Here is a 27,671-nt window from a genome sequence, read left to right on the forward strand (position 1 = left end):
CATGAGTAGAGGCCATTCGGCCCTTCATTATGTTCATGCTGATCATCAAATTCAATGTTCCACATATCTCTCCATATCCCTTTAGCCCTAAGATCATAGAAACCTATAGTGCAGAAGGCGGCCATTTGGACTATCGAGTCTGTACTGACCTGATCCCACCCAGTCCCTATTCCCCATAACCCCATGCATTCATCCCAGCTAGTCCCCCTGACACAAAGGGGCAATTTAGCATAACCCGCACATCTTTGGAGTGTGGGGAGAAACTGGAGGAACCCGGAGGAAACCCACGCAGACACGGGGAGAATGTGCAAACTCCACCCAGACAGTGGCCCAAGCTGGGAATCGAACCCGGGTGCCTGGTGCTGTGAAGCAGCAGTGCTAACCACTGTGCCACCCCTAAGAGCAACATCTAATTTCTTCTTGAAATCACACAATGTTTTGGTCTCAACTACTTTCTGTGGGAGTGAATTCCACACATTCACCACTCTCTGGGTGAAGAAATTTCTCCTCACCTCAGTCCTAAAAGGTTTCCCCCTCATCCTCAAACTATGAGCCCTAGTTCTGGACTCACCCCCTCCATGGGGAACATTCTTTCTGAATCCACCCTGTCTAACCCGGATAGAATTTTATAAGTTTCTATGAGATCCCCTCTCACTTTTCTAAACTCCAGTGAATATAATCCTAACTGACTTAGTCTCTCCTCATATGACAGACCTGCCACACCAGGAATCAGCCTGGTAAACCTTCGCTGTGCTCCCTCTATATATCGCAAGTGAGCATAGGAATAGGAGGATTTATTGATGAAATAGAGAGGAAGAACAGCATCAGATTTCGGAAGCACTGGGACAGATTCTGGGGCAGGTGCACCCTGATTAACTGGACAGTTTACGTCTTAACAAGATTTGCATGGTAGCACAGTGGTTAGCATTGCTGCCTCACAGCGCCAGGGACCCGGGTTCAATTCCGGCCTTGGGTGACTGTGTGGAGTTTGCACGTTCTCACCATGTCTGCGTGGGTTTCCTCCGAGCGCTCCGGTTTCCTCCCACAGTCCAAAGATGTGTCAGTTAGGTCGATTGGCTATGCTAAATTGCCCCTTAGTGACCAAAGATGCGTATTTTAGGTGGATTGGCCATGCTAAATTGTCCCCTTAGTGTCCAAAGATGTGCAGGTTAGGTCGATTGGCTATGCTAAATTGCCCCTTAGTGACCAAAGATGTGCAGGTTAGGTGGATTGGCCATGCTAAATTGCCCTTCAGTGTCCAAAGATGTGTATTTTAGGTGGATTGACCATGCTAAATTGTCCCCTTAGTGTCCAAAGATGTGCAGGATAGGTGGATTGACCATGCTAAATTATAAGAACATAAGAACATAAGAAATAGGAGCAGGAGTAGGCCATCTAGCCCCTCGAGCCTGCCCCGCCATTCAATAAGATCATGGCTGACCTGACGTGGATCAGTACCACTTACCCGCCTGATCCCCATAACCCTTAATTCCCTTACCGCTCAGGAATCCATCCATCCGCGCTTTAAACATATTCAGCGAGGTAGCCTCCACCACCTCAGTGGGCAGAGAATTCCAGAGATTCACCATCCTCTGGGAGAAGAAGTTCCTCCTCAACTCTGTCTTAAACCGACCCCCCTTTATTTTGAGGCTGTGTCCTCTAGTTTTAACTTCCTTACTAAGTGGAAAGAATCTCTCCGCCTCCACCCTATCCAGCCCCGGCATTATCTTATAAGTCTCCATAAGATCCCCCCTCATCCTTCTAAACTCCAACGAGTACAAACCCAATCTCCTCAGCCTCTCCTCATAATCCAAACCCCTCATCTCCGGTATCAACCTGGTGAACCTTCTCTGCACTCCCTCCAATGCCAATATATCCCTCCTCATATAAGGGGACCAATACTGCACACAGTATTCCAGCTGCGGCCTCACCAATGCCCTGTACAGGTGCATCAAGACATCCCTGCTTTTATATTCTATCCCCCTCGCAATATAGGCCAACATCCCATTTGCCTTCTTGATCACCTGTTGTACCTGCAGACTGGGCTTTTGCGTCTCATGCACAAGGACCCCCAGGTCCCTTTGCACGGTAGCATGATTTAATTTGTTTCCATTGAGATAGTAATCCCATTTGTTATTATTTCCTCCAAAGTGTATAACCTCGCATTTATCAACGTTATACTCCATTTGCCATATCCTCGCCCACTCACTCAGCCTGTCCAAATCTCTCTGCAGATCTTCTCCGTCCTCCACACGATTCACTTTTCCACTTATCTTTGTGTCGTCTGCAAACTTCGTTACCCTACACTCCGTCCCCTCCTCCAGATCATCTATATAAATGGTAAACAGTTGCGGCCCGAGTACCGATCCCTGCGGCACGCCACTAGTTACCTTCCTCCAACCGGAAAAACACCCATTTATTCCGACTCTTTGCTTCCTGTCGGATAGCCAGTCCCCAATCCACTTTAACACACTACCCCCAACTCCGTGTGCCCTAATCTTCTTCAGCAGCCTTTTATGGGGCACCTTATCAAACGCCTTTTGGAAATCCAAAAACACCGCATCCCCTTAGTGTCCAAAGATGTGCAGGTTAGGTGGATTGGCCATGCTAAATTGCCTCTTAGTGTCCAAAGATGTGCAGGTTAGGTGGATTGACCATGCTAAATTGTCCCCTTAGTGTCCAAAGATGTGCAGGTTAGATGGATTGGTGGGAGAGGGGAGGACCAGGGTGTGATGCTCTTTCGGAGAGTTGGTGCAGACTCCACGGGTCGAATGGCTTCCTTCTGCCCTTCAGGAATTTTATAATATACTCACGGAGATTTGCTGGTGCTGTTGGAGTGGTTTTAAACTGGCTTGTCAGGGTAATGGGAACCTGAGGGTGGCCCAAATTGGAGGGAAGTAAAGTTGGTAACAAGGGCAAGGAGTGGGACTCAAAGGCAGGAGAAACGAATGTTACAATCCAGGTCAGAATCTCCAAGGTGTTTTACGAAGGCAGCCTAGATCATAAGATTTGAATTTTGCACGGGCAAACACAAGATGTTTCACTTCAGGTATGATTCAAGTGACCCACTAGGGAGCTTTTATCAAACAAAGTTTATTTCGGAACGCGGTTAACACATGGTAAGAAAATTAGCAACAACTTTTACCAATTACAGAAACACAGCGATAACATTGTATCTCGCTGTTAAGGTTTATGCACTGTTCCAAGCTAAACAACTCCGAGGCTTAGCACAGAAAGCAAATATGCTCATGTGATTCTGGAGTTCGCTGCTTTTTAACCACTGCTGTGCATTAGTCCCTTTGGAGATGGAATTGAAACACTTATGCTTTCCAGTCCGGAAACGTTCTGCACACTTCGACAGAAACAGCACTATATGCCCCTAGCTTCTGGCAAGCCAGGCACCAACAGCAGAATTTCCAACACCAGGGAGAGAGATTAAAAACACTGCTTTCAACCTGCAGTCCAAACAACTTCTGCCAAAATGAAAGTAAAACCTTTGTATTCCTCCTGTGTGTGTGTGTGTGTGCAAAAAATAACTGTCCAAAAGCGCCTGACCTGCCAATCAGTCACAAATCAACAATTCCCAAAAGGGTCATAAAACTCCAGGACACTGCATTAGGCCCAGATTTAAAATAAATCAGACGCTCACCGTATTGCTTTCAGCAACAATTCGAGGACATCAGCCCAGACACCATGGCAACAATAAGAAAAGGGCCAGGCCCGCTTGAAAAAAACTGCAGAGAAGACGATTAAAACACACTTCCTGAAGGCAGAGTAGCGTCGCACAGATCATGCACCGAGTCTGCGTGGAGTTTGCACATTCTCCTCGTGTCTGCGTGGGTTTCCCTCCGGGTGCTCCGGTTTCCTCCCGCAGTCCAAAGATGTGCGGGTTAGGTTGATTGGCCATGCTAAAAAAGTGCCCCTTAGTGTCCTGGGATGCGTAGGTTAGAGGGATTAGCGGGTAAAATATGTAGGGATATGGGGGTAGGGCCTGGGTGGGATTGTGGTCGGTGCAGACTCGATGGGCCGAATGGCCTCTTTCTGTACTGTAGGGTTTCTATGATTTCTATGAGTAGGCAGTGAATGCGGGCGGGAATGAGGTCAAAAACCCAAAGTTAAGGTATTCCTCCTAAATTCCTAACAGGGTAGATGATCTCAAGGCACAAATAGAGATAAATGGGTAAGATGTTGGAATAATTGAGGGACTCTACAATCACTTGGCAGGTGAAAGTAATAGAGTTGGGGCGGCACGGTAGCACAGTGGTTAGCACTGTTGCTTCACAGTGTCAGGGACCCGGGTTCCATTCCGGCTCGGGTCACTGTCTGTGTGGAGTTTGCACGTTCTCCCCGTGTCTGCGTGGGTTTCCCTCCGGGTGCTCCGGTTTCCTCCCACAGTCCAAAGATGTGCATCGACCGTGCTAAATTCTCCCTCCGTGTACCCGAACAGGCCCCAGAGTGCAGCGACTTCATTGCAGTGTTAATGTAAGCCTACTTGTGACTAATAAATAAACGTTAACTTTTTAAAATTATTTATTCGAAGCAATTCGAAGGAGAGGAATAGTATGATCAGAAATAGCCAGCACGGCTTTGTCCAAGGCAGATCATGCCCTACGAGCCTAATTGAATTTTTTGAAGATGTAACTAGACACATGGACGAGGGAAGAGCGGTAGATGTGGTTTATATGGATTTCAGCAAGGCGTTTGGTAAGGTGCCCCATGCAAGGCTCATTGAGAAAGTGAAGGGGCATGGGATATAAAGGGACATTGCTTTGTGGATTCAGAACTGGCTTGCCCAGAGAAGGCAAAGAGTGGTTGTAGATGGGTCTTTTTCAGAGTGGAGGTTGGTCACCAGTGGAGTGCCCCAGGGATCTGTTCTGGGACCCTTGCTCTTTGTGATTTTTATAAATGACCTGGATGAGGAAGTGGAAGGATGGGTGGGCAAGTTTGCTGATGACACAAAGGTTGGTGGTGTTGTGGATAGTGTAGAGGGATGTCAGCAGTTGCAACGAGACATAGATAAGGTGCAAGACTGGGCGGAGAAGTGGCAGATGGACTTCAACCCAGATAAGTGTGTGGTGGTTCATTTTGGCAGGTCGAATAGGATGAAAGAATATATTAAGGGTAAGACGCTTGGCAGTGTGGAAGATCAGAAGGATCTTGGGGTCCGGGTTCATAGGACACTCAAAGCAGCGTCGCAGGTAGAAGCTGTGGTTAAGAAGGCGTATGGAATGCTGGCCTTCATCAATAGAGGAATTGAGTTTAGAAATCGGGAGATAATGCTGCAGCTGTATAGGACCCTGGTCAGACCCCACCTGGAGTACTGTGCCCAGTTCTGGTCGCCTCATTACAGAAAGGATGTGGAAGCCATAGAAAGGGTGCAGAGGAGATTTACAAGGATGTTGCCTGGATTAGGTGGCATGCCTTATGAGGATAGGTTGAGAGGGCTAGGTCTTTTCTCCTTGGAGAGGCGAAGGATGAGAGGTGACCTGATAGAGGTGTATAAGATGTTGAGGGGTATTGATAGAGTGGATTCTCAGAGGCTTTTACCCAGGGCTGAAATGGTTGCCACAAGAGGTCACAGGTTTAGGGTGCTGGGGAGTAGGTACAGAGGAGATGTTAGGGGTAAGTTTTTCACTCAGAGGGTGGTGGGTGCGTGGAATCGGCTGCCGGTGGTGGAGGCGGATTCGATAGGGTCTTTTAAGAGACTTTTGGATAAGTTCATGGAAGTTAGTAAGATAGAGGGTTATAGGTAAGCCTAGTAGGTCGGGACATGTTCGGCACAACTTGTGGGCCAAAGGGCCTGTTTGTGCTGTAGGTTTTCTATGTTCTATGTTCAAACTGTATGCAAAGGAGGACAACAGAGATCGCCACACTCTTCAATCCCCAAGGGTCAACAGTCAGAGCTCAACTGCCGCCCTTTAACCTGAGCATAGACTCGTGCTCCACCTCTGCAGAATGCAAGTTTGGACTTGGATTCAACTGCCACTCAGCGCTTTCACCCCATGATCCACTCTGCATTCCCAAACCCATGCTCAACCACTGTGTAACATCCTGTGTTTTTCTTTTATTCATTCATGGGACATGGGCATCGCTGGCTGGGCCAGCATTTATTGCCCATCCCTAGTTGCACTTGTTCAGAGGACAGTTGAGAGTCAACCACATTGTTGTGTGGCTCTGGAGTCACTTAATGTTTATTTAATAGTCCCAAGTAAGGATTACATTAACACTGCAATGAAATTCCCCTAGTTGCCACACTCTGACCCCTTTCGGGTCAATGCACCCTAACCAGCACATCTTTCGGACTGTGGGAGGAAACTGGAGCACCCGGAGGAAACCCACGCAGACACGGGGAGAACGTGCAGACTCCACGCAGACAGTGACCCGAGCCAGGAATCGAACCCGGGTCCCTGGAGCTGTGAGGCAGCGGCGCTAACCTCTGGGCCACCCAGATCTGGTAAGAACAGCAGATTACAAAGAACAAAGAAAATTACAGCACAGGAACAGGCCCTTCGGCCCTCCAAGCCTGCACCGACCATGCTGCCCGACTTAACTAAAACCCCCTACCCTTCCGGGGACCATATCCCTCTATTCCCATCCTATTCATGTACTTGTCAAGATGCCCCTTAAAAGTCACGACCGTATCCGCTTCCACTACCTCCCCCGGCAACGAGTTCCAGGCACCCACCACTTTCTGTGTAAAACATCTGCCTTGTACATCTCTTTTAAAACTTGCCCCTCGCACCTTAAACCAGTGCCCCCGAGTAATTGACTCTTCCACCCTGGGAAAAAGCTTCTGACTATCCACTCTGTCCGTGCCTCTCATAATCTTGTAGACTTCTATCAGGTCTCCCCTCAACCTCCGTCGCTCCAGTGAAGGTCATTTCCTTCCCTAAAGGGACATTAGTGAACCAGATGGGTTTTTCCGACAATGGTTTCACCGTCATCAGTAGATTCTTAATTCCAGATATTTTTTGTTGAATTCAAATTCCACCATCTGCTGTGGGCGGGATTCGAACCCGGGTCCCCCAGAACATTAGCTGAGTTTCTGGATTAATAGTCTAGCGGTAATACCACTAGGCCATCGCCTCCCCTACCCGATCACATCTCCCTCCCCCTTTAAGTTCTTCACAAACAATGTATGGACAGACAACTATTTACACTAATGCAGCACAGTCTCTCAAACTTTCTGGAGATTTCCTCATTCTCTGAGAACATCTCCGCACTCTGGCTGGCTCTACCTCAGTTGAAGTTGCGATGTCTTGAGTAACGGTCAGTTGTTTTGTAGTTTAAGGGGTTGTGCTAGTGGAGACATCCACTCCAGTTCCCATGGGAACAACACGAGTGCCTGGAATAAACGGTCCCACTGACCTTGGCACTACAGCGGCACGGCGGTGAGCACTGCTGCCTCACAGCACCAGGGACCCGGGTTCGATTCCCGGCTCGGGTCACCGTCTGTGCGGAGTCTGCACGTTCTCCCCGTGTCTGCGTGGGTTTCCCTCCGGGTGCTCCGGTTTCCTCCCGCAGTCCGAAAGATGTGGTCAGGTTCATTGGCCGTGCAGGGGGTGGAGGGGTGGGGTGCAGTTGATGCAGAGTTCCCGTCCTGTGTTACGGCCAGAGTGGGGAGGGGATAGTTTGGGAGTCAGAGTGAACGGGAGAGCAAGGATTCAAGTCCAGGTCCGGAGTCTAAAGGGCGGCACGGTGGCACAGTGGTTAGCACTGCTGCCTCACAGCACCAGGGTCCTGGGTTCGATTCCGGCCTCGGGTGACTGTGTGGAGTTTGCACATTCTCCCCGTCTCTGCGTGGGTTCCCTCCCATGGTCCAAAGATGTCCAGGCTAGGTGAATTGGCCATGCTAAATTGCCCTTTAGTGTCCAAAGGTGTGTAGGTTAGGGGGATTAGCCATGCTAAATTGCCCTTTAGTGTCCAAAGGTGTGTAGGTTAGGGGGATTCGCGGAGTAAATGCTTGGGTTAGGGCGGGGAAAGATGCTTTGATGGAGAGTCAGTGCGGACTCAATGGGCCAAATGTTTTCTGCGCTGTACGGATTCAAAGATTTCACATCCAAGGAGATAACGTCTAAGGGACGGCACGGTGATGAGCACTGCTGCCTCCCAGCGCCAGGGACCCGGGTTCAATTCCAGCCTCGGGGTGACTGCCCATTTGGAGTTTGCACATTCTCCCCGTGGGTTTCCTCCGGGTGCTCCAGTCCCCTCCCACAGTCCAAAGATGTGCGGGTTAGGGGGATTGCCCCCAGGGTAAATTGCCCCTTGGTGTCCAAAGATATGCAGGTTAGGGGGATTGCCCCCAGGGTAAATTGCCCCTTGGTGTCCAAAGATGTGCGGGTTAGGGGGATTGCCCCCATGGTAAATTGCCCCTTAGTGTCCAAAGATGTGCAGGTTAGGGGGATTGCCCCCATGGTAAATTGCCCCTTAGTGTCCAAAGATGTGCAGGTTAGATGGATTAACAGTGTAAATACGTGGGGTTTATACGGATAGGGTGGGAAAGAGGCAGTCGTAGAGTCAGTACAGACTCAATGGGCTGAATGGCCTCCTTCTGCGCTGTGGCTGGGGGGGGGCGGGGGGAGACTGATCGCTACTTACCACTCTAGTACAGACACATTAAAGGGTAGGTAGGGGGCAGGGATCGACAAAGAAAGTTTACAACTACGTACAAGAACCACAGATATGAACATTAGTCCACGTTAAGAGTTCAGAGTCAGAGCCCAAGGAGGAATTCTTTCATGCAGCAGCTTGAGTTAAGCTGGCTGAAGACTGGGGTTGTCGACTTGGTTTCATCGCCAATTGTAAAACAAACAGGTGGAGTGGGTGCACAGGTACTGGGTCACCACTGCAGGCGATGAGGGGCAATCTTCGAGCGGAATCAAGCTCCGACGAGCACGCGACTGTTCTGCCCTTTTTTTTTTATCCATTCGTGGGACACGGGCGTCGCTGGCTGGCCCAGCGTTTATTGCCCATCCCTAGTTGCCCTTGAGAAGGTGGTGGTGAGCCGCCATCTTGAATGTGGAGATGCCGGCGTTGGACTGGGGTGAACACAGTAAGAGTTTTAACAACACCAGGTTAAAGTCCAACAGGTTTATTTGGCAGCAAATACCATTAGCTTTCGGAGCGCTGCTCCTTCGTCAGATGGAGTGGAAATGTGCTCCCAAACAGGGCACAGAGACACAAAAATCAAGTTACAGAATACTGATTAGAATGCGAATCCCGACAGCCAACCAGATCTTAAAGATACAGACAATGTGGGTGGAGGGAGCATTAAGCACAGGTTAAAGAGATGTGTATTGTCTCCAGACAGGACAGCCCGCAAGCCCAGGAGGCAAGCTGTGGGGGTTACTGATAATGTGACATAAATCCAACATCCCGGTTTAGGCCGTCCTCATGTGTGCGGAACTTGGCTATCAGTTTCTGCTCAGCGACTCTGCGCTGTCGTGTGTCGTGAAGGCCGCCTTGGAGAACGCTTACCCGAAGATCAGAGGCTGAATGCCCGTGACTGCTCTTTATATACACATCTCTTTAACCTGTGCTTAATGCTCCCTCCACCCACATTGTCTGTATCTTTAAGATCTGGTTGGTTGTAGGGATTCGCATTCTCATCAGTATTCCGTAACCTGATTTTTGTGTCTCTGTGCCCTGTTTGAGAGCACATTTCCACTCCATCTGACGAAGGAGCAGCGCTCCGAAAGCTAATGGTATTTGCTACCAAATAAATCTGTTGGACTTTAACCTGGTGTTGTTAAAACTCTTCTTGAATCGCTGCAGCCCATGTGTTGTGGGTTGATCCACAATGCCGTGGGTGTCAAAGGTGCTGTCTAAGGATCTTTGGTGAATTGCTGCAGTGCATCTTGTAGATGGTACACACTGCTGCTACTGAGCGTCGGTGGTGGAGGGAGTGGGTGTTTGTGGATGGGGTGTCAACCAAGCGGGGCTGCTTTGTCCTGGATGGTGTCGTGCTTCTTGAGTGTTGTTGGAGCTGCACCCATCCAGGCAAGTGGGAGAGTATTCCCATCACACTCCTGACTTGTGCCTTGTAGATGGTGGACAGGCTTTGGGGGGAGTCAGGAGGTGAGTTACTCGCCGCAGTATTCCCAACCTCTGACCTGCTCTTGTAGCCATTGTGTTTATGTGGTGACTCAAGTTGAGTTTCTGGAGGTCCGCTTCTTCGTGGCTCACCACCTAAAATGTTAGAAAGCAGACTGAGTTTCTTGAAGGCATGTTGATTTTTATTTTTTATTCATTTGTGGGACATGGGCGTCGCTGGCTGGGTCCAGCATTTCTTCTCCATCCCTAGTTGCCCCTTGGAGGGCAGTTGAGAGTCAACCACATTGCTGTGTGGATCTGGAGTCACATGTAGGCCAGACCGGGTAAGGACGGCAGATTTCCTTCTCTAAAGGACATTAGTGAGCCAGATGGGTTTTTCCGACAATCATAGAAATCATAGAAACCCTACAGTGCAGAAGGAGGCCATTCGGCCCATCGAGTCTGCACCGATCACAATCCCACCCAGGCCCTACCCCCATATCCCTACATATTTTACCCACTAATCCCTCTAACTACGCATCTCAGGACACTAAGGGGCAATTTTAGCACGGCCAATTAACCTAACCCGCACATCTTTGGACTGTGGGAGGAAACCGGAGCACCCGGAGGAAACCCACGCAGACACGAGGAGAATGTGCAAACTCCACACAGACAGTGACCCGAGCCGGGAATCGAACCCGGGACCCTGGAGCTGTGAAGCAGCAGTGCTAACCCACTGTGCTACCGTGCTGCCCATTCTGGGCCCCCACCACCCTCTGTGTAAAATACGTCCTTCTGATATCCGTGTTAAACCTCCCCCCCCCCTCACCTTGAACCCATGACCCCTCGTGAACGTCACCACCGACCTGGGGAAAAGCTTCCCACCGTTCACCCTATCTATGCCTTTCATAATCGACGATGGTTTCACCGTCATCAGTAGATTCTTAATTCCAGATATTTTTTTATTGAATTCAAATTCCACCATCTGCCGTGGGTGGGATTCGAACCCGGGACCCCCAGGACATTAGCTGAGTTTCTGGACTAGCGATAATACCACTAGGCCATCGCTTCCCCAAAATGGTCATTCAAACCAAATGGCCACCTTCCTCCTCCACAGTGGTGGCACAGTGGTTAGCACTGCTGCTTCACAGCACCGGGGATGTGGGTTCGATTCCCGGCTCGGGTCACCGTCTGTGCGGAGTTTGCACATTCTCCTCGTGTCTGCGTGGGTTTCCTCCGGGTGCTCCGGTTTCCTCCCACAGTCTGAAAGTCGTGCTGGTTAGGGTGCATTGGGCCGTGCTAAATTCTCCCTCGGTGTAACCCGAACAGGCGCCGGAGTGTGGCGACTCGGGGGATTTTCACAGTAACTTCATTGCAGTGTTAATGTAAGCCGACTCGTGACACTAATAAATAAACTTTATAAAAAATAAAAACTGATCAATCCCCTTTAACATTTTATACACCTCGATCAGATCCCCCTCCTTTGTTCGCAGGGAGATTAAGTTCAACTTTAGAACCAGGGTTAGACTACACTGGGAGCACTGTCAACATTTGTCATCTCCATTTAGAAAAAGGAAATAGAGACACTGGAGAAGGAGCAACAAAGATTCACAAGAATAATCCCAGAACTGAGAGCATTTCACCCTCAGGAAAGGCTGGGGCTGCTTTTCTCTGGAAAAGAGAAGACTGAAGGGTGACCCGATGGAAGTCTTTAAGATAATGAAGGGGTTCAATAATCCAATAGGGATTTCAGTGAGAAACCTCTTTACCCAGCGAGTGGTGAGAATGTGGAACTCACTACCACAGCGAGTGGGGCGGCACGGTAGCACAGTGGTCAGCACTGCTGCTTCACAGCTCCAGGGTCCCGAGTTCAATTCCCGGCTCGGGTCACTGTCTGTGTGGAGTTTGCACATTCTCCTCGTGTCTGCGTGGGTTTCCTCCGGGAGCTCCGGTTTCCTCCCACAGTCCAAAGATGTGCGGGTTAGGTTGATTGGCCAGGTTAAAATTGTCCCTGAGATGCATAGGTTAGAGGGATTAGCGGGTAAATATGTGGGGGTAGGGCCTGGGTGGGATTGTGGTCGGTGCAGACTCGATGGGCCGAATGGCCTCCTTCTGCACTGTAGGGTTTCTATGATTTCTTCTATGATTTCTATGAGTGGTTGAGGTGAACAGCACGAATACATTGAAGAGGAAGCTGGATACATACATGAGGGAGAAAGGAATAGAAGGATATTTTTGATTTAGAACAAAGAACAATACAGCACAGGAACAGGCCCTTTGGCCCTCCAAGCCCGCGCCGCTCCCTGGTCCAAACTAGACCATTCTTTTGTATCCCTCCATTCCCACTCCATTCATGTGGCTATCTAGATAAGTCTTAAACGTTCCCAGTGTGCCCTCCTCCACCACCTTGCCCGGCAGCGCATTCCAGGCCCCCACCACCCTCTGTGTAAAATACGCCCTTCTGATATCCGTGTTAAACCTCCCCCCCCTCACCTTGAACCTATGACCCCTCGTGAACGTCACCACCGACCTGGGGAAAAAGCTTCCCACCGTTCACTCTATCTATGCCTTTCATAATTTTATACACCTCTATTAGGTCACCCCACATCCTCCGTCTTTCCAGTGAGAACAACCCCAGTTTACCCAGTCTCTCCTCATAACTAAGCCCCTCCATACCAGGCAACATCCTGGTAAACCTCCTCTGCACTCTCTCTAAAGCCTCCACGTCCTTCTAGTAGTGCGGCGACCAGAACTGGACGCAGTATTCCAAATGCGGCCGAACCAACGTTCTATACAACTGCAACATCAGACCCCAACTTTTATACTCTATGCCCCGTCCTATAAAGGCAAGCATGCCATATGCCTTATTCACTACCTTCTCCACCTGTGACGTCACCTTCAAGGATCTGTGAGCTTGCACACCCAGGTCCCTCTGCGTATCTCCACCCTTTATGGTTCTGCCATTTATCGTATAGCTCCCCCCGACGTTAGTTCTACCAAAATGCATCACTTCGCATTCATCTGGATTGAACTCCATCTGCCATTTCTTTGCCCAAATTTCCAGCCTATCTATATCCTTCTGTAGCCTCTGACAATGTTCCTCACTATCTGCAAGTCCAGCCATTTTAGTGTCGTCCGCAAACTTACTGGTCACCCCAGTTACACCTTCTTCCAGATCGTTTATATAAATCACGAACAGCAGAGGTCCCAATACAGAGCCCTGCGGAACACCACTGGTCACAGTTTGATTTGTTACTGTCACATGCATTGGGATACAGTGAAAAGTATTGTTTCTTGCGCACTATACAGACAAAGCATACCGTTCATAGAGTACATAGGGGAGAAGAATTTGATTTATTGTCAGATGTATTGGGATACAGTGAAAGGTATTGTTTCTTGAGCGCTGTACAGACAAAACATACCGTTCATAGAGTACATTGGGGAGAAGGATTTGATTTATTATTGTCACATGTATTGGGATACAGTGAAAGGTATTGTTTCTTGAGCGCTGTACAGACAAAGCATACCGTTCATCGAGTACATAGGGGAAAGGAAAGGAGAGAGTGTAGAATGTAATGTTACAGTCATAGCTAAGGTGTCGAGAAAGACCAACTTAATATAGAATGATAGAATCCCTGCAGTGCAGAAGGAGGCCATTTGGCCCATTGAGCCTGCACTGACCACAATCCCACCCAGGCCCTACCCCCATAACCCCACATATTCGCCCTGCTAATCCCCTGACACCAGTGTCAATTTACCACGGCCAATCCACCTAACCTGCACAGTCTTTGGACTGGGGGAGGAAACCGGAGCACCCGGAGAAAACCCACGCAGACACGAGGAGAATGTGCAGACTCCGCACAGACAGTGACCCAAGCCGGGAATCGAACCCGGGTCCCCGGCGCTGTGAGGCAGCCGTGCTAACTATTGTGCCACCGTGCCATCCACAATATAAATGTAGGTCCATTCAAAAGTCTGACAGCAGCATAGAACATTACAGCGCAGTACAGGCCCTTCGGCCCTCGATGTTGCGCCGACCAGTGGAACCAATCTAAAGCCCCTCTAATCTACACTATTCCAATATCATCCATATGTTTATCCAATAACCATTTGAATGCTCTTAATGTTGGCGAGTCCACTACTGCTGCAGGCAGGGCATTCCACGCCCTTACTACTCTCTGAGTAAAGAACCTACCTCTAACATCTGTCCTATATCTCTCACCCCTCAATTTAAAGCTATGTCCCCTCATGCTAGCCATCACCATCGGAGGAAAAAGACTCTCACTATCCACCCTATCTAATCCTCTGATCATCTTGTATGCCTCTATTAAAGTCACCTCTTAACCTTCTTCTCTCTAACGAAAACAACCTCAAGCAGGGAAGAAGCTGTTCTTGAGTCGGTCGGTACGTGACCTCAGACTTTTGTATCTTTTTCTCTGACGGAAGAAGGTGGAGGAGAGAATGTCCGGGGTGCGTGGGGGTCCTTGATTATGTTGGCTGCTTTCCCGAGGCAGCGGGAAGTGTAGGCAGAGTCAATGGATGGGAGGCTGGTTTGTGTGATGGACTGGGCTTCATTCACGACCCTTTGTCGTTTCTTGCGGTCTTGGGCAGAGCAGGAGCCAAACCAAACTGATGGATATGCTGATGGGGGGGAGATGAAGAGGGGTGGGTGGAGGCTCATGTGGAGCATAAATACTGACACAGACCAAATAAGCTGACTGGCCCGGCCCTGTGCTGTAGACTCAATGGAACAGAGACAAATGTATTTATTTTAGATCTACCTGTGGTGGTGGGAAAAACACTATTTACTATCCAGGATAAAATAAATGTCCTTCAGCAGCTTTTGTGGGTCATTTTAGTGGAGATGTGTTCCCCCAGGGCGGCCCGGTAGCACAGTGGTTAGCACTGCTGCCTCACAACACCAGGGACCCGGGTTCGATTCCCGGCTCGGGTCACTGTCTGTGTGGAGTCTGCACCTTCTCCCCGTGTCTGCCTGGGTTTCCTCCGGATGCTCCGGTTTCCCCCCCTACAGTTCGAAAGATGTGCTGGTTAGATGCATTCATAGAAATCATAGAAACCCTACAGTACAGAGAGAGGCCATTCGGCCCATCGAGTCTGCACCGATCACAATCCCACCCAGGCCCTATCCCCATATCCCTACATATTTACCCACTAATCCCTCTAACCTACGCATCTCAGGACTCTAAGGGGCAATTTTTAACCTGGCCAATCAACCTAACCGGCACATCTTTGGACTGTGGGAGGAAACCGGAGCACCCGGAGGGAAACCCACGCAGACACGAGGAGAATGTGCAAACTCCACACAGACAGTGACCCGAGCCGGGAATCGAACCCAGGTCCCTGGAGCTGTGAAGCAGCAGTGCTAACCACTGTGCTACCGTGCCGCCCCAACAGGTGCCGGAGTGTGGCGACTGGGGGAATTTCACAGTAGCTTCATTGCCGTGTTAATGTAAGCCGACTTGTGACTAATAAAATAAACTTTAACTTTTAAGACTTTAAGAGCACCAGCCCCACTGGAAGGAAAGCTGTGAGAGCGGCCAGTCCAGCAGAAAGAAACCCTCCGACCCTCCCACTGTCAGAATGAACAGGGTTCAGTCCTGGATGTGATTAACAGCAGAATCCAACACCAGTAATCACTTGTGAGCTCGCTGGTGTCTCAGCAGGTTGGACAACTGAGTGAATCTCTTCCCACACACGGAGCAGGTGAACGGCCTCTCCCCGGTGTGAACTCGCTGGTGAGTCAGCAGAGACGATGAGTCACTGAATCCTTTCCCGCACTCGGAGCAGGTGAACGGCCTCTCCCCGGTGTGAATCCGCTGGTGCCTCAGCAGGTGGGACGACTGAGTGAACCCCATCCCGCACTCGGGGCAGGCGAACGGCCTCTCCCCGGTGTGGACCTGCCGGTGCGTCACCAGGTGGGACGACTGAATGAACCTCTTCCCGCACGCGGGGCAGGTGTACGGCCTCTCCCCGGTGTGGACCCGCTGGTGCTTCCGCCGGGTGGATGAGTCGCCGAACCCCTTCCCGCACACGGGGCAGCTGAACGGCCTCTCCCCGGTGTGGACCCGCCGGTGCGTCAGGAGGTGGGAGGAGTTGCTGAATCCCTTGCCGCACTCGGGGCAGGTGAACGGCCGCTCCTCGGTGTGGACGCGTCGGTGCGTCAGCAGGTGGGACGACTGAGTGAATCCCTTCCCACACACGGAGCAGCTGAACGGCCTCTCCCCGGTGTGAATGCGTCGGTGAGGTTCCAGTGCAGATGGGGAAGGGAATCCCTTCCCGCAGTCCCCACATTTCCACGGTTTCTCCACGGTGCCCGGTGTCCTTGTGACTCTCCAAGTTGGACCAAAAGTTGAAGCCTCGTCCGCACACACAGCACGGGTGCAGTCTCTCCCCGCTGTGAATGCTGCGATGTATTTTCAGGCTGTGTAACTGGTTAAAGCTCTTCCCACACTCACTGCACTGGAACACTCTCACTCGGGTGTGTCTGTGCTTTTCCAGTCACGCTGATTTTAACATATTTAGAAGCAGACACAAACAGACAAACACGTTTCCTACCAAGTTCAAACACTGATGAGTTGTGTGACTCTGTCGGATCTGGAAACGTTGTTTCAGTGGAGATTTCTGACTGTAAATCCTCCAACTTCTAATCTCCTGTAAAAGGGAGTTTGCAAAGTCATTATTGTCAGCACAGGAGAAACATTCAGAACAGACAATTCCCTGTAGAAAGCACAGCTCAGTATGGCTCCTGCTCTGACCAAGACCATAAGAAACTACAAAGATAAGGTAGAGAGGAGGTAGATAGTCAACATCTTTTCCCAAAGGTCGGGGAGTCTAAAACTAGAGGGCATAGGTTTAAGGTGAGAGGGGAGAGATGCAAAAGTGTCCAGAGGGACAATTGTTTCACACAGAGGGTGGCGAGTGTCTGGAACAAGCTGCCAGAGGCAGTAGTAGAGGCGGGTACAATTTTGTCTTTTAAAAAGCATTTAGACAGTTATATGGGTAAGATGGGTATAGAGGGATATGGGCCAAATGCGGGCAATTGGGATTAGCTTAGCAGTAGAAACCGGGCAGCATGGACAAGTTGGGCCGAGAGCAGAGGGAGAGAGAGGGACAGACACAGAGGGGGGGAGAGAGGGACAGACACAGAGGGGGGGAGAGAGGGACAGACACAGAGGCGGAGAGAGACAGACAGACACAGAGGGGGAGAGAGACGGACAGACACAGAGGGGGAGAGAGAGAGAGAGACAGACAGAGGGAGAGAGAGAGAGACAGACAGAGGGAGAGAGAGAGACAGAAAGACAGACGGAGGGAGAGACAGACAGACAGACAGAGGGACAGAGAGACAGCCAGCAACTGCTCTCTACAACAGCTCATTTATGTCTTAAAAGAAAGCCTTGCACAGATGCAGCAAGACTTCTCTGCTTTTATATTCTCTGCAAGAAGTCTCACAACACCAGGTTAAAGTCCAACAGGTTTATTTGGTAGCAAATACCAGAAGCTTTCGGAGCGCTGCTCCTTCGTCAGATGGAGTGGAAATCTGCTCTCAAAAATGCACAGAGACACAAAAATCAAGTTACAGAATACTGATTAGAATGCGAATCCCTACAACCAACCAGGTCTTAAAGATACAGACAATGTGGGTGGAGGGACACCCTCCACAGCGCAGAGTCGCTGAGCAGAAACTGATAGCCAAGTTCCGCACACATGAGGACGGCCTAAACCGGGATGTTGGATTTATGTCACATTATCAGTAACCCCCACAGCTTGCCTCCTGGACTTGCAGAATCTCACTAGCTGTTCTGTCTGGAGACAATACCCATCTCTTTAACCTGTGCTTAATGCTCCCTCCACCCACATTGTCTGTACCTTTAAGACGTGGCTGGCTGTCGGGATTCGCATTCTAATCAGTATTCTGTAACTTGATTTTTGTGTCTCTGTGCCCTGTTTGAGAGCACATTTCCACTCCATCTGACGAAGGAGCAGCGCTCCGAAAGCTTATGGTATATGCTACCAAATAAACCTGTTGGACTTTAACCTGGTGTTGTGAGACTTCTTACTGTGTTCACCCCAGTCCAACGCCAGCATCTCCACATAGAACATAGAACAGTACAGCACAGAACAGGCCCTTCGGCCCACGATGTTGTGCCGAGCTTTATCTGAAACCAAGATCAAGCTATCCCACTCCCTATCATCCTGGTGTGCTCCATGTGCCTATCCAATAACCGCTTAAATGTTCCTAAAGTGTCTGACTCCACTATCACTGCAGGCAGTCCATTCCACACCCCAACCACTCTCTGCGTAAAGAACCTACCTCTGATATCCTTCCTATATCTCCCGCCACGAACCCTATAGTTATGCCCCCTTGTAATAGCTCCATCCACCCTAGGAAATAGTCTTTGAACGTTCACTCTATCTATCCCCCTCATCATTTTATAAACCTCTATTAAGTCTCCCCTCAGCCTCCTCCGCTCCAGAGAGAACAGCCCTAGCTCCCTCAACCTTTCCTCATAAGACCTACAAACCTCCAAACCAGGCAGCATCCTGGTAAATCTCCTCTGCACTCTTTCCAGCACGTCCACATCCTTCTTACCATTTATATTCTATCCCCCTCGCGATAAATGCCAACATCCCATTTGCCTTCTTGATCACCTTCTCCCACGTTCTAGAAATCATCATAGAAACCTTACAGTGCAGAAGGAGGCCATTCGGCCCATCGAGTCTGCACCGACCACAATCCCACCCAGGACCTACCCCCACATATTTACCCACTAATCCCTCTAACCTACACATCTCAGGATTCTAAGGGGCAATTTTTAACCTGGCCAATCAACCTAACCCGCACATCTTTGGACTGTGGGATGAAACCGGAGCACCCGGAGAAAACCCACGCAGACACGAGGAGAATGTGCAAACTCCACACAGACAGTGACCCGAGCCGGGAATCGAACCCGGGACCCTGGCGCTGTGAAGCAGCAGTGCTAACCCACTGTGCTACCGTGCCGCCCCCCCCGTGTCTCCCCCCGTGTCTGCGTGGGTTTAGAAACATAGAAACCCGACAGTGCAGAAGGAGGCCATTCGGCCCATCGAGTCTGCACCGACCACAATCCCACCCAGGCACTACCCCCACATATTTACCCGCTAACTACGCATCTCAGGGACAATTTTTAACCTGGCCAATCAACCTAACCCGCACATCTTTGGACTGTCCAGGTTCTCCGGTTTCCCCTCCTCCCCCACAGTCCAAAGATGTGGATTGGCCTTTAGTGTCAGGGGGAACTAGCAGGGTAAATGCATGGGGTTACGGGAATAGGTCCTGGGTGGGATTGTGGTCGGTGCAGACACGACGGGCCGAATGGACTCCTTGTGCACTGCAGGGATTCTACGATTCAAACCCTTCAGCATATTTTTTATAAACCTTTTACTGCAACAATCAAACTAAAATCAACATGAGTTAATCATGCATTAATAATATTTGAATAGGCAGGATAAATTGCACTTTAAAAAGCTCAGACAACACAAACAGGTTCCACAAAATCACAAGCATGTCCCCCCTCAGTATATTTGGCTCTAATTCCAGTTGCAGAGTCCCACAACCCTCTGTATTTCCCAGGGGGGATAAAGGAAGTGTTTTACTCACAGATGTTGTCCAGGGGAATTTGCAAAGTCCCCTCCCTCAGATGGCAGCCCAGCGCGCAGGCGCAGAGAGCGCTGCTGAGCCCAGCTGTCCGGAGCAGGCGCAGTGCGGCCGCCGCCAGCGGTCCGGAGCAGGCGCAGAGAGCGCTGCTTGAGCCCAGCTGTCCGGAGCAGGCGCAGTGCGGCCGCCGCCAGCGGTCCGGAGCAGGCGCAGAGAGCGCTGCTTGAGCCCAGCTGTCCGGAGCAGGCGCAGAGAGCGCGGCTGAGCCCAGCTGTCCGGAGCAGGCGCAGAGAGCGCGGCTGAGCCCAGCTGTCCGGAGCAGGCGCAGAGAGCGCGGCTGGGCCCAGCTGTCCGGAGCAGGCGCAGAGAGCGCTGCTTGAGCCCAGCTGTCCGGAGCAGGCGCAGAGAGCGCTGCTGGGCCCAGCTGTCCGGAGCAGGCGCAGTGCGGCCGCCGCCAGCGGTCCGGAGCAGGCGCAGAGAGCGCTGCTTGAGCCCAGCTGTCCGGAGCAGGCGCAGAGAGCGCGGCTGAGCCCAGCTGTCCGGAGCAGGCGCAGAGAGCGCTGCTTGAGCCCAGCTGTCCGGAGCAGGCGCAGAGAGCGCTGCTGGGCCCAGCTGTCCGGAGCAGGCGCAGTGCGGCCGCCGCCAGCGGTCCGGAGCAGGCGCAGAGAGCGCTGCTGGGCTCAGCTGTCCGGAGCAGGCGCAGAGAGCGCTGCTTGAGCCCAGCTGTCCGGAGCAGGCGCAGAGAGCGCGGCTGAGCCGAGCTGCCCGGAGCAGGCGCAGTGCGGCTGCCGCCAGCGGTCGATCTCTTTTTGGAGCCGCAGCCGCCGTAGAAAGAGAGGGGGGGGGGAGGGGGAGATCACCGAGCGGCTTCTCGCTCTGGCCAGTCAGCCGGTTGCCTGGAAACCTTGGCTCGAGGAGGTGCGCGGGGGAGGGGGGCGGGGGGAAACAATGAGTGGGGGCGGGGCTCCCGTGTCCGCGCGCCCGGGCCTGCGCACTGGAACCCGGAGACGTCACCGCGGAGCGGAGTGATTCCTATTGGCTGCTTCCACGCAGTGTTCCATTGTGGACGTCACAACGCGGAAGTTGTCCAAATGAGCTTCAGAGTGAAACTCCCTCCTCTGGACAACATCTGGGAGGGAATCGATGTTTCCCCCTTTCCATTTCTTTCCTCATTCTGGGGGAAATTGGGGACTTGCAGCAAACTGAAGGGGAAAGGAAGCGAATCCAGCGAGGCTGCAGACTCTGGAAAGGTAGGCCCAGGTCTTTGCCTCTGTCTCTGAAAAGACATCCTTTAGCTCCCTCAGCTTTGACACGTTTATTTGTCTGGCCAAAAGGATGGTTGGTCTCTGTTAATGTTCACAGTTAAAGGGCTGATTAGTCAATGGTAAGTTAATCTAGGACAAGATACGTCTAGCTTTATGTGGTATGTATTATTTATTATTCTCTAACTAAGCACAGCTATTTTGTTTCTAGACTGATAATGTTGTGTTGCATATATTTGATTTGATTTATTATTCTCAATTATTGGGATACAGTGTTTCTTGCGCACTACACAGACAAAGCATACCGTTCATAGAGTACATAGGGGAGAAGGATTTGATTTGATTTATTATTGTCACATATATTAGTGTATAGTGAAACATATTGCTTCTTGCGCGCTATACAGACAAAGCATACCGTCCGTAGAGAAGGAAAGGAGAGGGTACAGAATGTAGGATATGGGCGTCGCTGGCTGGCCAGCATTTATCGCCCATCCCCAGTTGCCCTTGGAGGGCAGTTGAAAGTCAACCACATTGCTGTGTGGCTCTGGAGCCACATGTAGGCCAGACCGGGTAAGGACGGCAGATTTCCTTCCCTAAAGGACATTAGTGAACCAGATGGGTTTTTCCGACAATGGTTTCACCGTCATCAGTAGATTCTTAATTCCAGATATTTTTTATTGAATTCCAATTCCACCATCTGCCGTGGCGGGATTCGAACCCAGGTCCCCAGAACATTAGCTGAGTTTCTGGATTAATTGTCTAGCAATAATGCCACGAGGCCATCACCTCCCCTATCCCTATTCCACCACCCTCATGATCAGTGATCATTCACTGCCTCTATAAAGTTCTTCCTCACATCCCCCATGTTTCAGTTAATGTAGCATTGTATAGTACATTAATATTTATTTGAATTAATATATAGATTATATCTTTTTTAAATCAGTAAGAATGGATCTTCAATCAGCTTGAATCAACACCTCCAAGAGAAGTGGAGGTTGTAAATTAGGTACTACTGAGGGATGATTAGGGGAGACATATTAACAGGTTTTGAGGAATAAGAGAGAAAAGAATATTCCACACCAATCACCGTGGTTATCACTGCTGCCTCACAGCTCCAGGGACCCGGGTTCGATTCCCGGCTTGGGTCACTGTCTGTGTGGAGTTTGCACATTCTCCCCGTGTCTGCGTGGGTTTCCTCCGGGTGCTTCGGTTTCTTCCCACAGTCTGAAAGACGTGCTGGTTAGGGTGCATTGGCCGTGCTAAATTCTCCCTCAGTGGTCAGGCGGGTAAGTGGAACTGATCCACTTCAGATCAGCCATGATCTTATTGAATGGCGGGGCAGGCTCGAGGGGCTAGATGGCCTACTCCTGCTCCTATTTCTTATGTTCTTATGTATCCGAACAGGTGCCAGAGTGTGGCGCCTAGGGGATTTTCATAGTAACTTCATTGCAGTGTTAATGTGACACGAATAGATAAACTTTTTAAAAAGATGTGTAGGATAAGTGGATTAGCCTCGGTAAACGCGCAGGCTTACAGGGATAGGGTGGGAGGGGTAGTGTTAATGTAAGCCTACTTGTGACAATAATAAATAAACTTAAACTTGTTTGCCCTGAATGTGTAATCTTGTATCGATGGTGATGACATTTGTCAATTCCTTTTACAGGATATTAGAAGGGGAGGTTTTGCAGACAGAATTCTCAAAGCATACATCGCGTAGAGAATTGACAGAGTCATCGGGACCCTAATATCATCGGCCTTTGGATCCAGAATGAGAAATGTCTGTCTGTTCTGTCAGCTTCCGAAGATTTTAAACCATAAGTGTGTCTGATAAAGCATCGAGGCGCACACATTTTCGAGTCAGAGTGTTCCAGTGAACTGACTGTGGAAGGAACTTTAACTGGTTACACATCCTGAAAGTAGCACTCACCGTTCACAGTGAGGAGGAATACTACATACACATCTGTGTATGAGCGAGACTTTACTGGATCGCTGGAGAGACACAAGGAAACCTGCACGATGGAGAGATCGTGGATATGTGAGGACTGTGGGAAGGGATACAGATCCCCATCGGAGCTGCAAATGCATCGCCGCATTCACACCGGGGAGAGGCCCTTCACCTGCTCCGTGTGCGGGAGAGGATTCACCCAGTCAATCAACCTGCTCACTCACCAGCGAGTCCACACCGGGGAGAGGCCCTTCACCTGCTTCGAGTGCGGGAAGGGATTCACTCAGTCGTGCAGCCTGCAGAGGCACCAGCGGGTTCACACCGGGGAGAGGCCGTTCACCTGCTCCGTGTGCGGGAAGGGATTCAGTCAGTCCTGCAGCCTGCAGAGGCACCAGCGGGTCCACACCGGGGAGAGACCCTTCACCTGCTCCGAGTGTGGCAAGGGATTCTCCACTTTCTCGCAACTGCTGAGGCACCAGCGAGTTAACACGGGGGAGAAGCCGTTCACCTGCACCGCCTGTGGGAAGGGATTCACCACTTCATCTCACCTGCTGAGGCACCAGCAGGTCCACACCGGGGAGAAGCCCTTCGCCTGTTCGGTGTGCAGGAAGGGATTCACTCGGTCAACCCACCTGGTGAGACACCAGCGAGTTCACGAGTGACAGCTGGAGTTGGATGCTGCTGTTAATCACACCCAGGACTCAACCAATCGTGTCTGAAATCTGTGTCCTTGAGTCCTTGTATCATCGGCCAATGTGAACAACTTTGCTTCGTCCATTTTTAATCTGAACCTGTCATAATTCTGTACACATTTATCGAATCTCCACTGAATTCCACCCCCCCCCTTCCCTTTTTTGTGATGTGAAATCTAAAATAAAGAACAAGTGAACAAAACATGCCTGAAATCAAATGGGAACTTTTGATTTCTGTTTTGAAGATATTCCGAAAATATTGCGTTGGACAGTAAGTTAATTGGAATAATGCACTTTTGGGGAAGGCGATGTCCATAAGACCATAAGACATAGGAGCGGAAGTAAGGCCATTCGGCCCATCGAGTCCACTCCACCATTCAATCATGGTTGATTTCAACTCCATTTACCCGCTCTCTCCCCATAGCCCTTAATTCCTCGAGAAATCAAGAATTTATCAATTTCTGTCTTGAAGACGCTCAACGTCTCAGCCTCCACAGCCCTCTGTGGCAATGAATTCCACAGACCCACCACTCTCTGACTGAAGAAATTTCTCCTCATCTCTGTTCTAAAGTGACTCCCTTTTATTCTAAGGCTGTGCCCCCGCGTCCTAGTCTCCCCTGTTAATGGAAACAACTTCCCTACGTCCATCCTATCTAAGCCGTTCATTATCTTGTAAGTTTCCATCCGATCTCTCCTCAACCTCCTAAACTCCAATGAATATAATCCCACGATCCTCAGACGTTCATCGTATGTCAGGCCTACCATTCCTGGGATCAACCGTGTGAATCTCCGCTGGACCCGCTCCAGTGCCAGTATGTCCTTCCTGAGGTGTGGGGCCCAAAATTGCTCACAGTACTCCAAATGGGGCCTAACCAGTGCTTTATAAAGCCTCAGAAGTACATCCCTGCTTTTGTATTCCAAGCCTCTTGAGATAAATGACAACATTACATGTCCTCGTGGTATTATCGCTAGATTAATCCAGAAACTCAGCTAATGTTCTGGGGGACCCGGGTTCGAATCCCGCAGATGGTGGAATTTGAATTCAATTTTTAAAAAATCTCGAATTAAGAATCTACTGATGACATTGTCGATTGTCGGAAAAACCCATCTGGTTCATTAATGCCCTTTAGGGAAGGAAATCTGCCGTCCTTACCCCGGTCTGGCCTACATGTGACTCCAGACCCATACAACAATGTGGTTGACTCTCAACTGCCCTCCAAGGGGCAACTAGGGATGGGTAATAAATGCTGGGCCCAGCCAGTGACGCCCATGTTCCACGAATGAATTAAAAAACAACTTTTGATTTCTGTTTTGAAAATAAAACGAAAATATTGCGTTGGACAGTAAGTGAATTGGAGCAATGAACTTTGGGGAGGTGATGGCCTAGTGGTACTATCGTTAGACTGTTAATTCAGAAACTCAGCTAATGTTCTGGGGGAACCCGGGTTCGAATCCCGCCCACGGCAGATGGTGGAATTTGAATTCAATTTTAGAAAATCTGGAATTAAGAATCTACTGATGACCCTGAAAACATTGTCGATTGTTGGAAAAACCCATCTGGTTCACTAATGTCCCTTTAGGGAAGGAAATCTGCTGTCCTTACCCGGTCTGGCCTACATGTGACTCCAGAGCCACACAGCAATGTGGTTGACTCTCAACTGTCCTCCAAGGGGCAACTAGGGATGGGCAATAAATGCTGGGCCCAGCCAGCGACACCCATGTCCCAGGAATGAAGAAAAAAAAGGGTTGTAGTTCAATGGAATATGTCAATCTGGTCTCCACCAACATTCTAGTGAAAGTCTGGAACATGCAGATGAGATGAGTAAATTGGTCAATGAACCTTAGTCAATGAACTTGTTTAGAAGGAAGTAACATTTCATAGGCTGGCCGTTACCTGAAATATCTGGACCATTAAAAGGAGAGAAAGGCAAAAGAAGAGACTCATTTTGAACTTTTGATAAGTGTACCGGAATGTTAAGAGTACAGCATGCCTGGGCCTGGGCACTGCCAAGTCATGTTGCAGCTTTATAGAACCTTAGAACAAAGAACAATACAGCACAGGAACAGGCCCTTCGGCCCTCCAAACCCGCGCTGCTCCCTGGTCCCAACTAGACCATTCTTTTGTATCCCTCCATTCCCACTCCGTTCATGTGGCTATCTAGATAAGTCTTAATAATTAGTTAGGCCACACTTGGAATATAGTGTTCAATTCTGGTCGCCACACTACCAAAGAACAAAGAACAGTACAGCACAGGAAACAGGCCCTTCGGCCCTCCAGGCCTGTGCCGCTCCTTGGTCCAACTAGACCAATCGTTTGTATCCCTCCATTCCCAGGCTGCTCATGTGACTATCCAGGTAATTCTTAAACGATGTCAGCGTGTCTGCCTCCACCACCCTACTTGGCAGCGCATTCCAGGCCCCCACCACCCTCTGTGTAAAAAAGTCCCTCTGATATCTGAGTTATACTTCGCCCCTCTCAGCTTGAGCCCGTGACCCCTCGTGATCGTCACCTCCGACCTGGGAAAAAGCTTCCCACCGTTCACCCTATCTATCCCCTTCATAATCTTGTACACCTCTATTAGATCTCCCCTCATTCTCCGTCTTTCCAAGGAGAACAACCCCAGTCTACCCAATCTCTCCTCATAGCTAAGACCCTCCGTAACAGGCAACATCCTGGTAAACCTTCTCTGCACTCTCTCTAACACCTCCACGTCTTTCTGGTAGTGCGGCGACCAGAACTGGACGCAGTACTCCAAATGTGGCCAAACCAGCGTTCTATACAGCTGCATCATCAGGAGGATGTGGAGGCTTTGGTGAGGGTACAGAAAAGATTTACCAGGATGCTGCCTGGCATGGAGGGCATCAGCTATGAGGAGAGGTTGGAGAAACTTGATTTGTTCTCACTGGAAGGACGGAGGGGCGACCTGATAGAAGTCTACAAGATTATGAGGGGCACGGACAGAGTGGATAGTCAGAAGCTTTTTCCCAGGATGGAAGAGTCAATTACTAGGGGGGGGCACAGGTTTAAGGTGCGAGGGGCAAGGTTTAAAGGAGATGTACGAGGCAAGTTGTTTTACACAGAGGGTGGTGGGTGCCTGGAACTCGCTGCCGGGGGAGCTGGTGGAAGCAGATACGGTCGTGACTTTTAAGGGGCGTCTTGACAAATACATGAATAGGATGGGAATGGAGGGATATGGTCCCCGGAAGGGGAGGGGGTTTTAGTTCAGTTGGGCAGCATGGTCGGTGCAGGTTTGGAGGGCCGAAGGGCCTGTTCCTGTGCTGTAATTTTCTTCGTTCTTTATGTGGCAAGACACTGAGATACTGGTGTGAGTGTGCGTAAATTCATGGTGAAATACTCCGAAGATAGGGTCCCAAATGTATGTGCAGTGACTTGGCAAACGTCATGACATGAAGTGTTTGATGTCACCAGGGGACTGAAACAACATTTTGACATCACCGAGACATTAACACATACCCCAGGGAGAAACTGACTCGAAAACACTCAGGATAGAATTAAACACACCGGTCCCGGTTAAAAGAGTGGAAAGAATAAACAAAGTGGAGGGTGGCACGGTGGTTGGCACTGCTGCCTCACAGCGCCAGGGACCCGGGTTCAATTCCCGGCTCGGGTCACTGTCTGTGTGGAGTTTGCACATTCTCCCCGTGTCTGCGTGGGTTTCCTCCGGGTGCTCCGGTTTCCTCCCACAGTCCGAAAGACGTGCTGGTTAGGGTGCATTGGGCCGTGCTAAATTCTCCCTCAGTGTAACCCGAACAGGCGCCGGAGTGTGGCGACTAGGGGAACTTCACAGTAACTTCATTGCAGTGTTAATGTAAGCCTACACTAATAAATAAACAAACATACTTGCCTCTCACACTTGGACAGATACTTATACACACTCTGTCATCTCATCTACACACACCCTCTCGGACACACACACACTCACTGCTCTCAAATACGCACTAAGTCACACATAATAGAATCTGTATAGTGCAGAAGAGGCCATTCGCCTCATCAAGTCTGCACCAATTATCCAAAGGAACATCCCACCCCTCTGCCCTAGTCCATAGTCAACATTAAGAGCATT

At 50.1% G+C, this 27,671-nt stretch overlaps 2 protein-coding genes across 2 annotated transcripts in view; one reads left to right on the forward strand and one right to left on the reverse strand.

Annotated features, from left to right (window-relative positions):
* Positions 1-23,791, forward strand: part of LOC144480948 (uncharacterized) — a 78,224-nt gene extending 54,433 nt beyond the window's left edge. The window contains exon 6 of the mRNA XM_078200563.1: positions 23,140-23,791. Coding sequence (XP_078056689.1) covers positions 23,140-23,556 — 417 coding nt within the window. The 3' untranslated portion in view covers positions 23,557-23,791. The remainder of the gene's footprint in view (positions 1-23,139) is intronic.
* On the reverse strand, positions 15,311-16,469 carry LOC144480695 (uncharacterized; the record flags this gene model as incomplete). Its single annotated transcript, XM_078200289.1, has 1 exon — positions 15,311-16,469. A coding segment is annotated over one exon (783 nt), but the record flags the coding sequence as incomplete, so codon positions are not given.
* Positions 23,792-27,671: the final 3,880 nt, after the last annotated feature.

This window comes from Mustelus asterias, chromosome 30 (assembly GCF_964213995.1).
Source record: "Mustelus asterias chromosome 30, sMusAst1.hap1.1, whole genome shotgun sequence".
Lineage (NCBI taxonomy): Eukaryota > Metazoa > Chordata > Chondrichthyes > Carcharhiniformes > Triakidae > Mustelus > Mustelus asterias.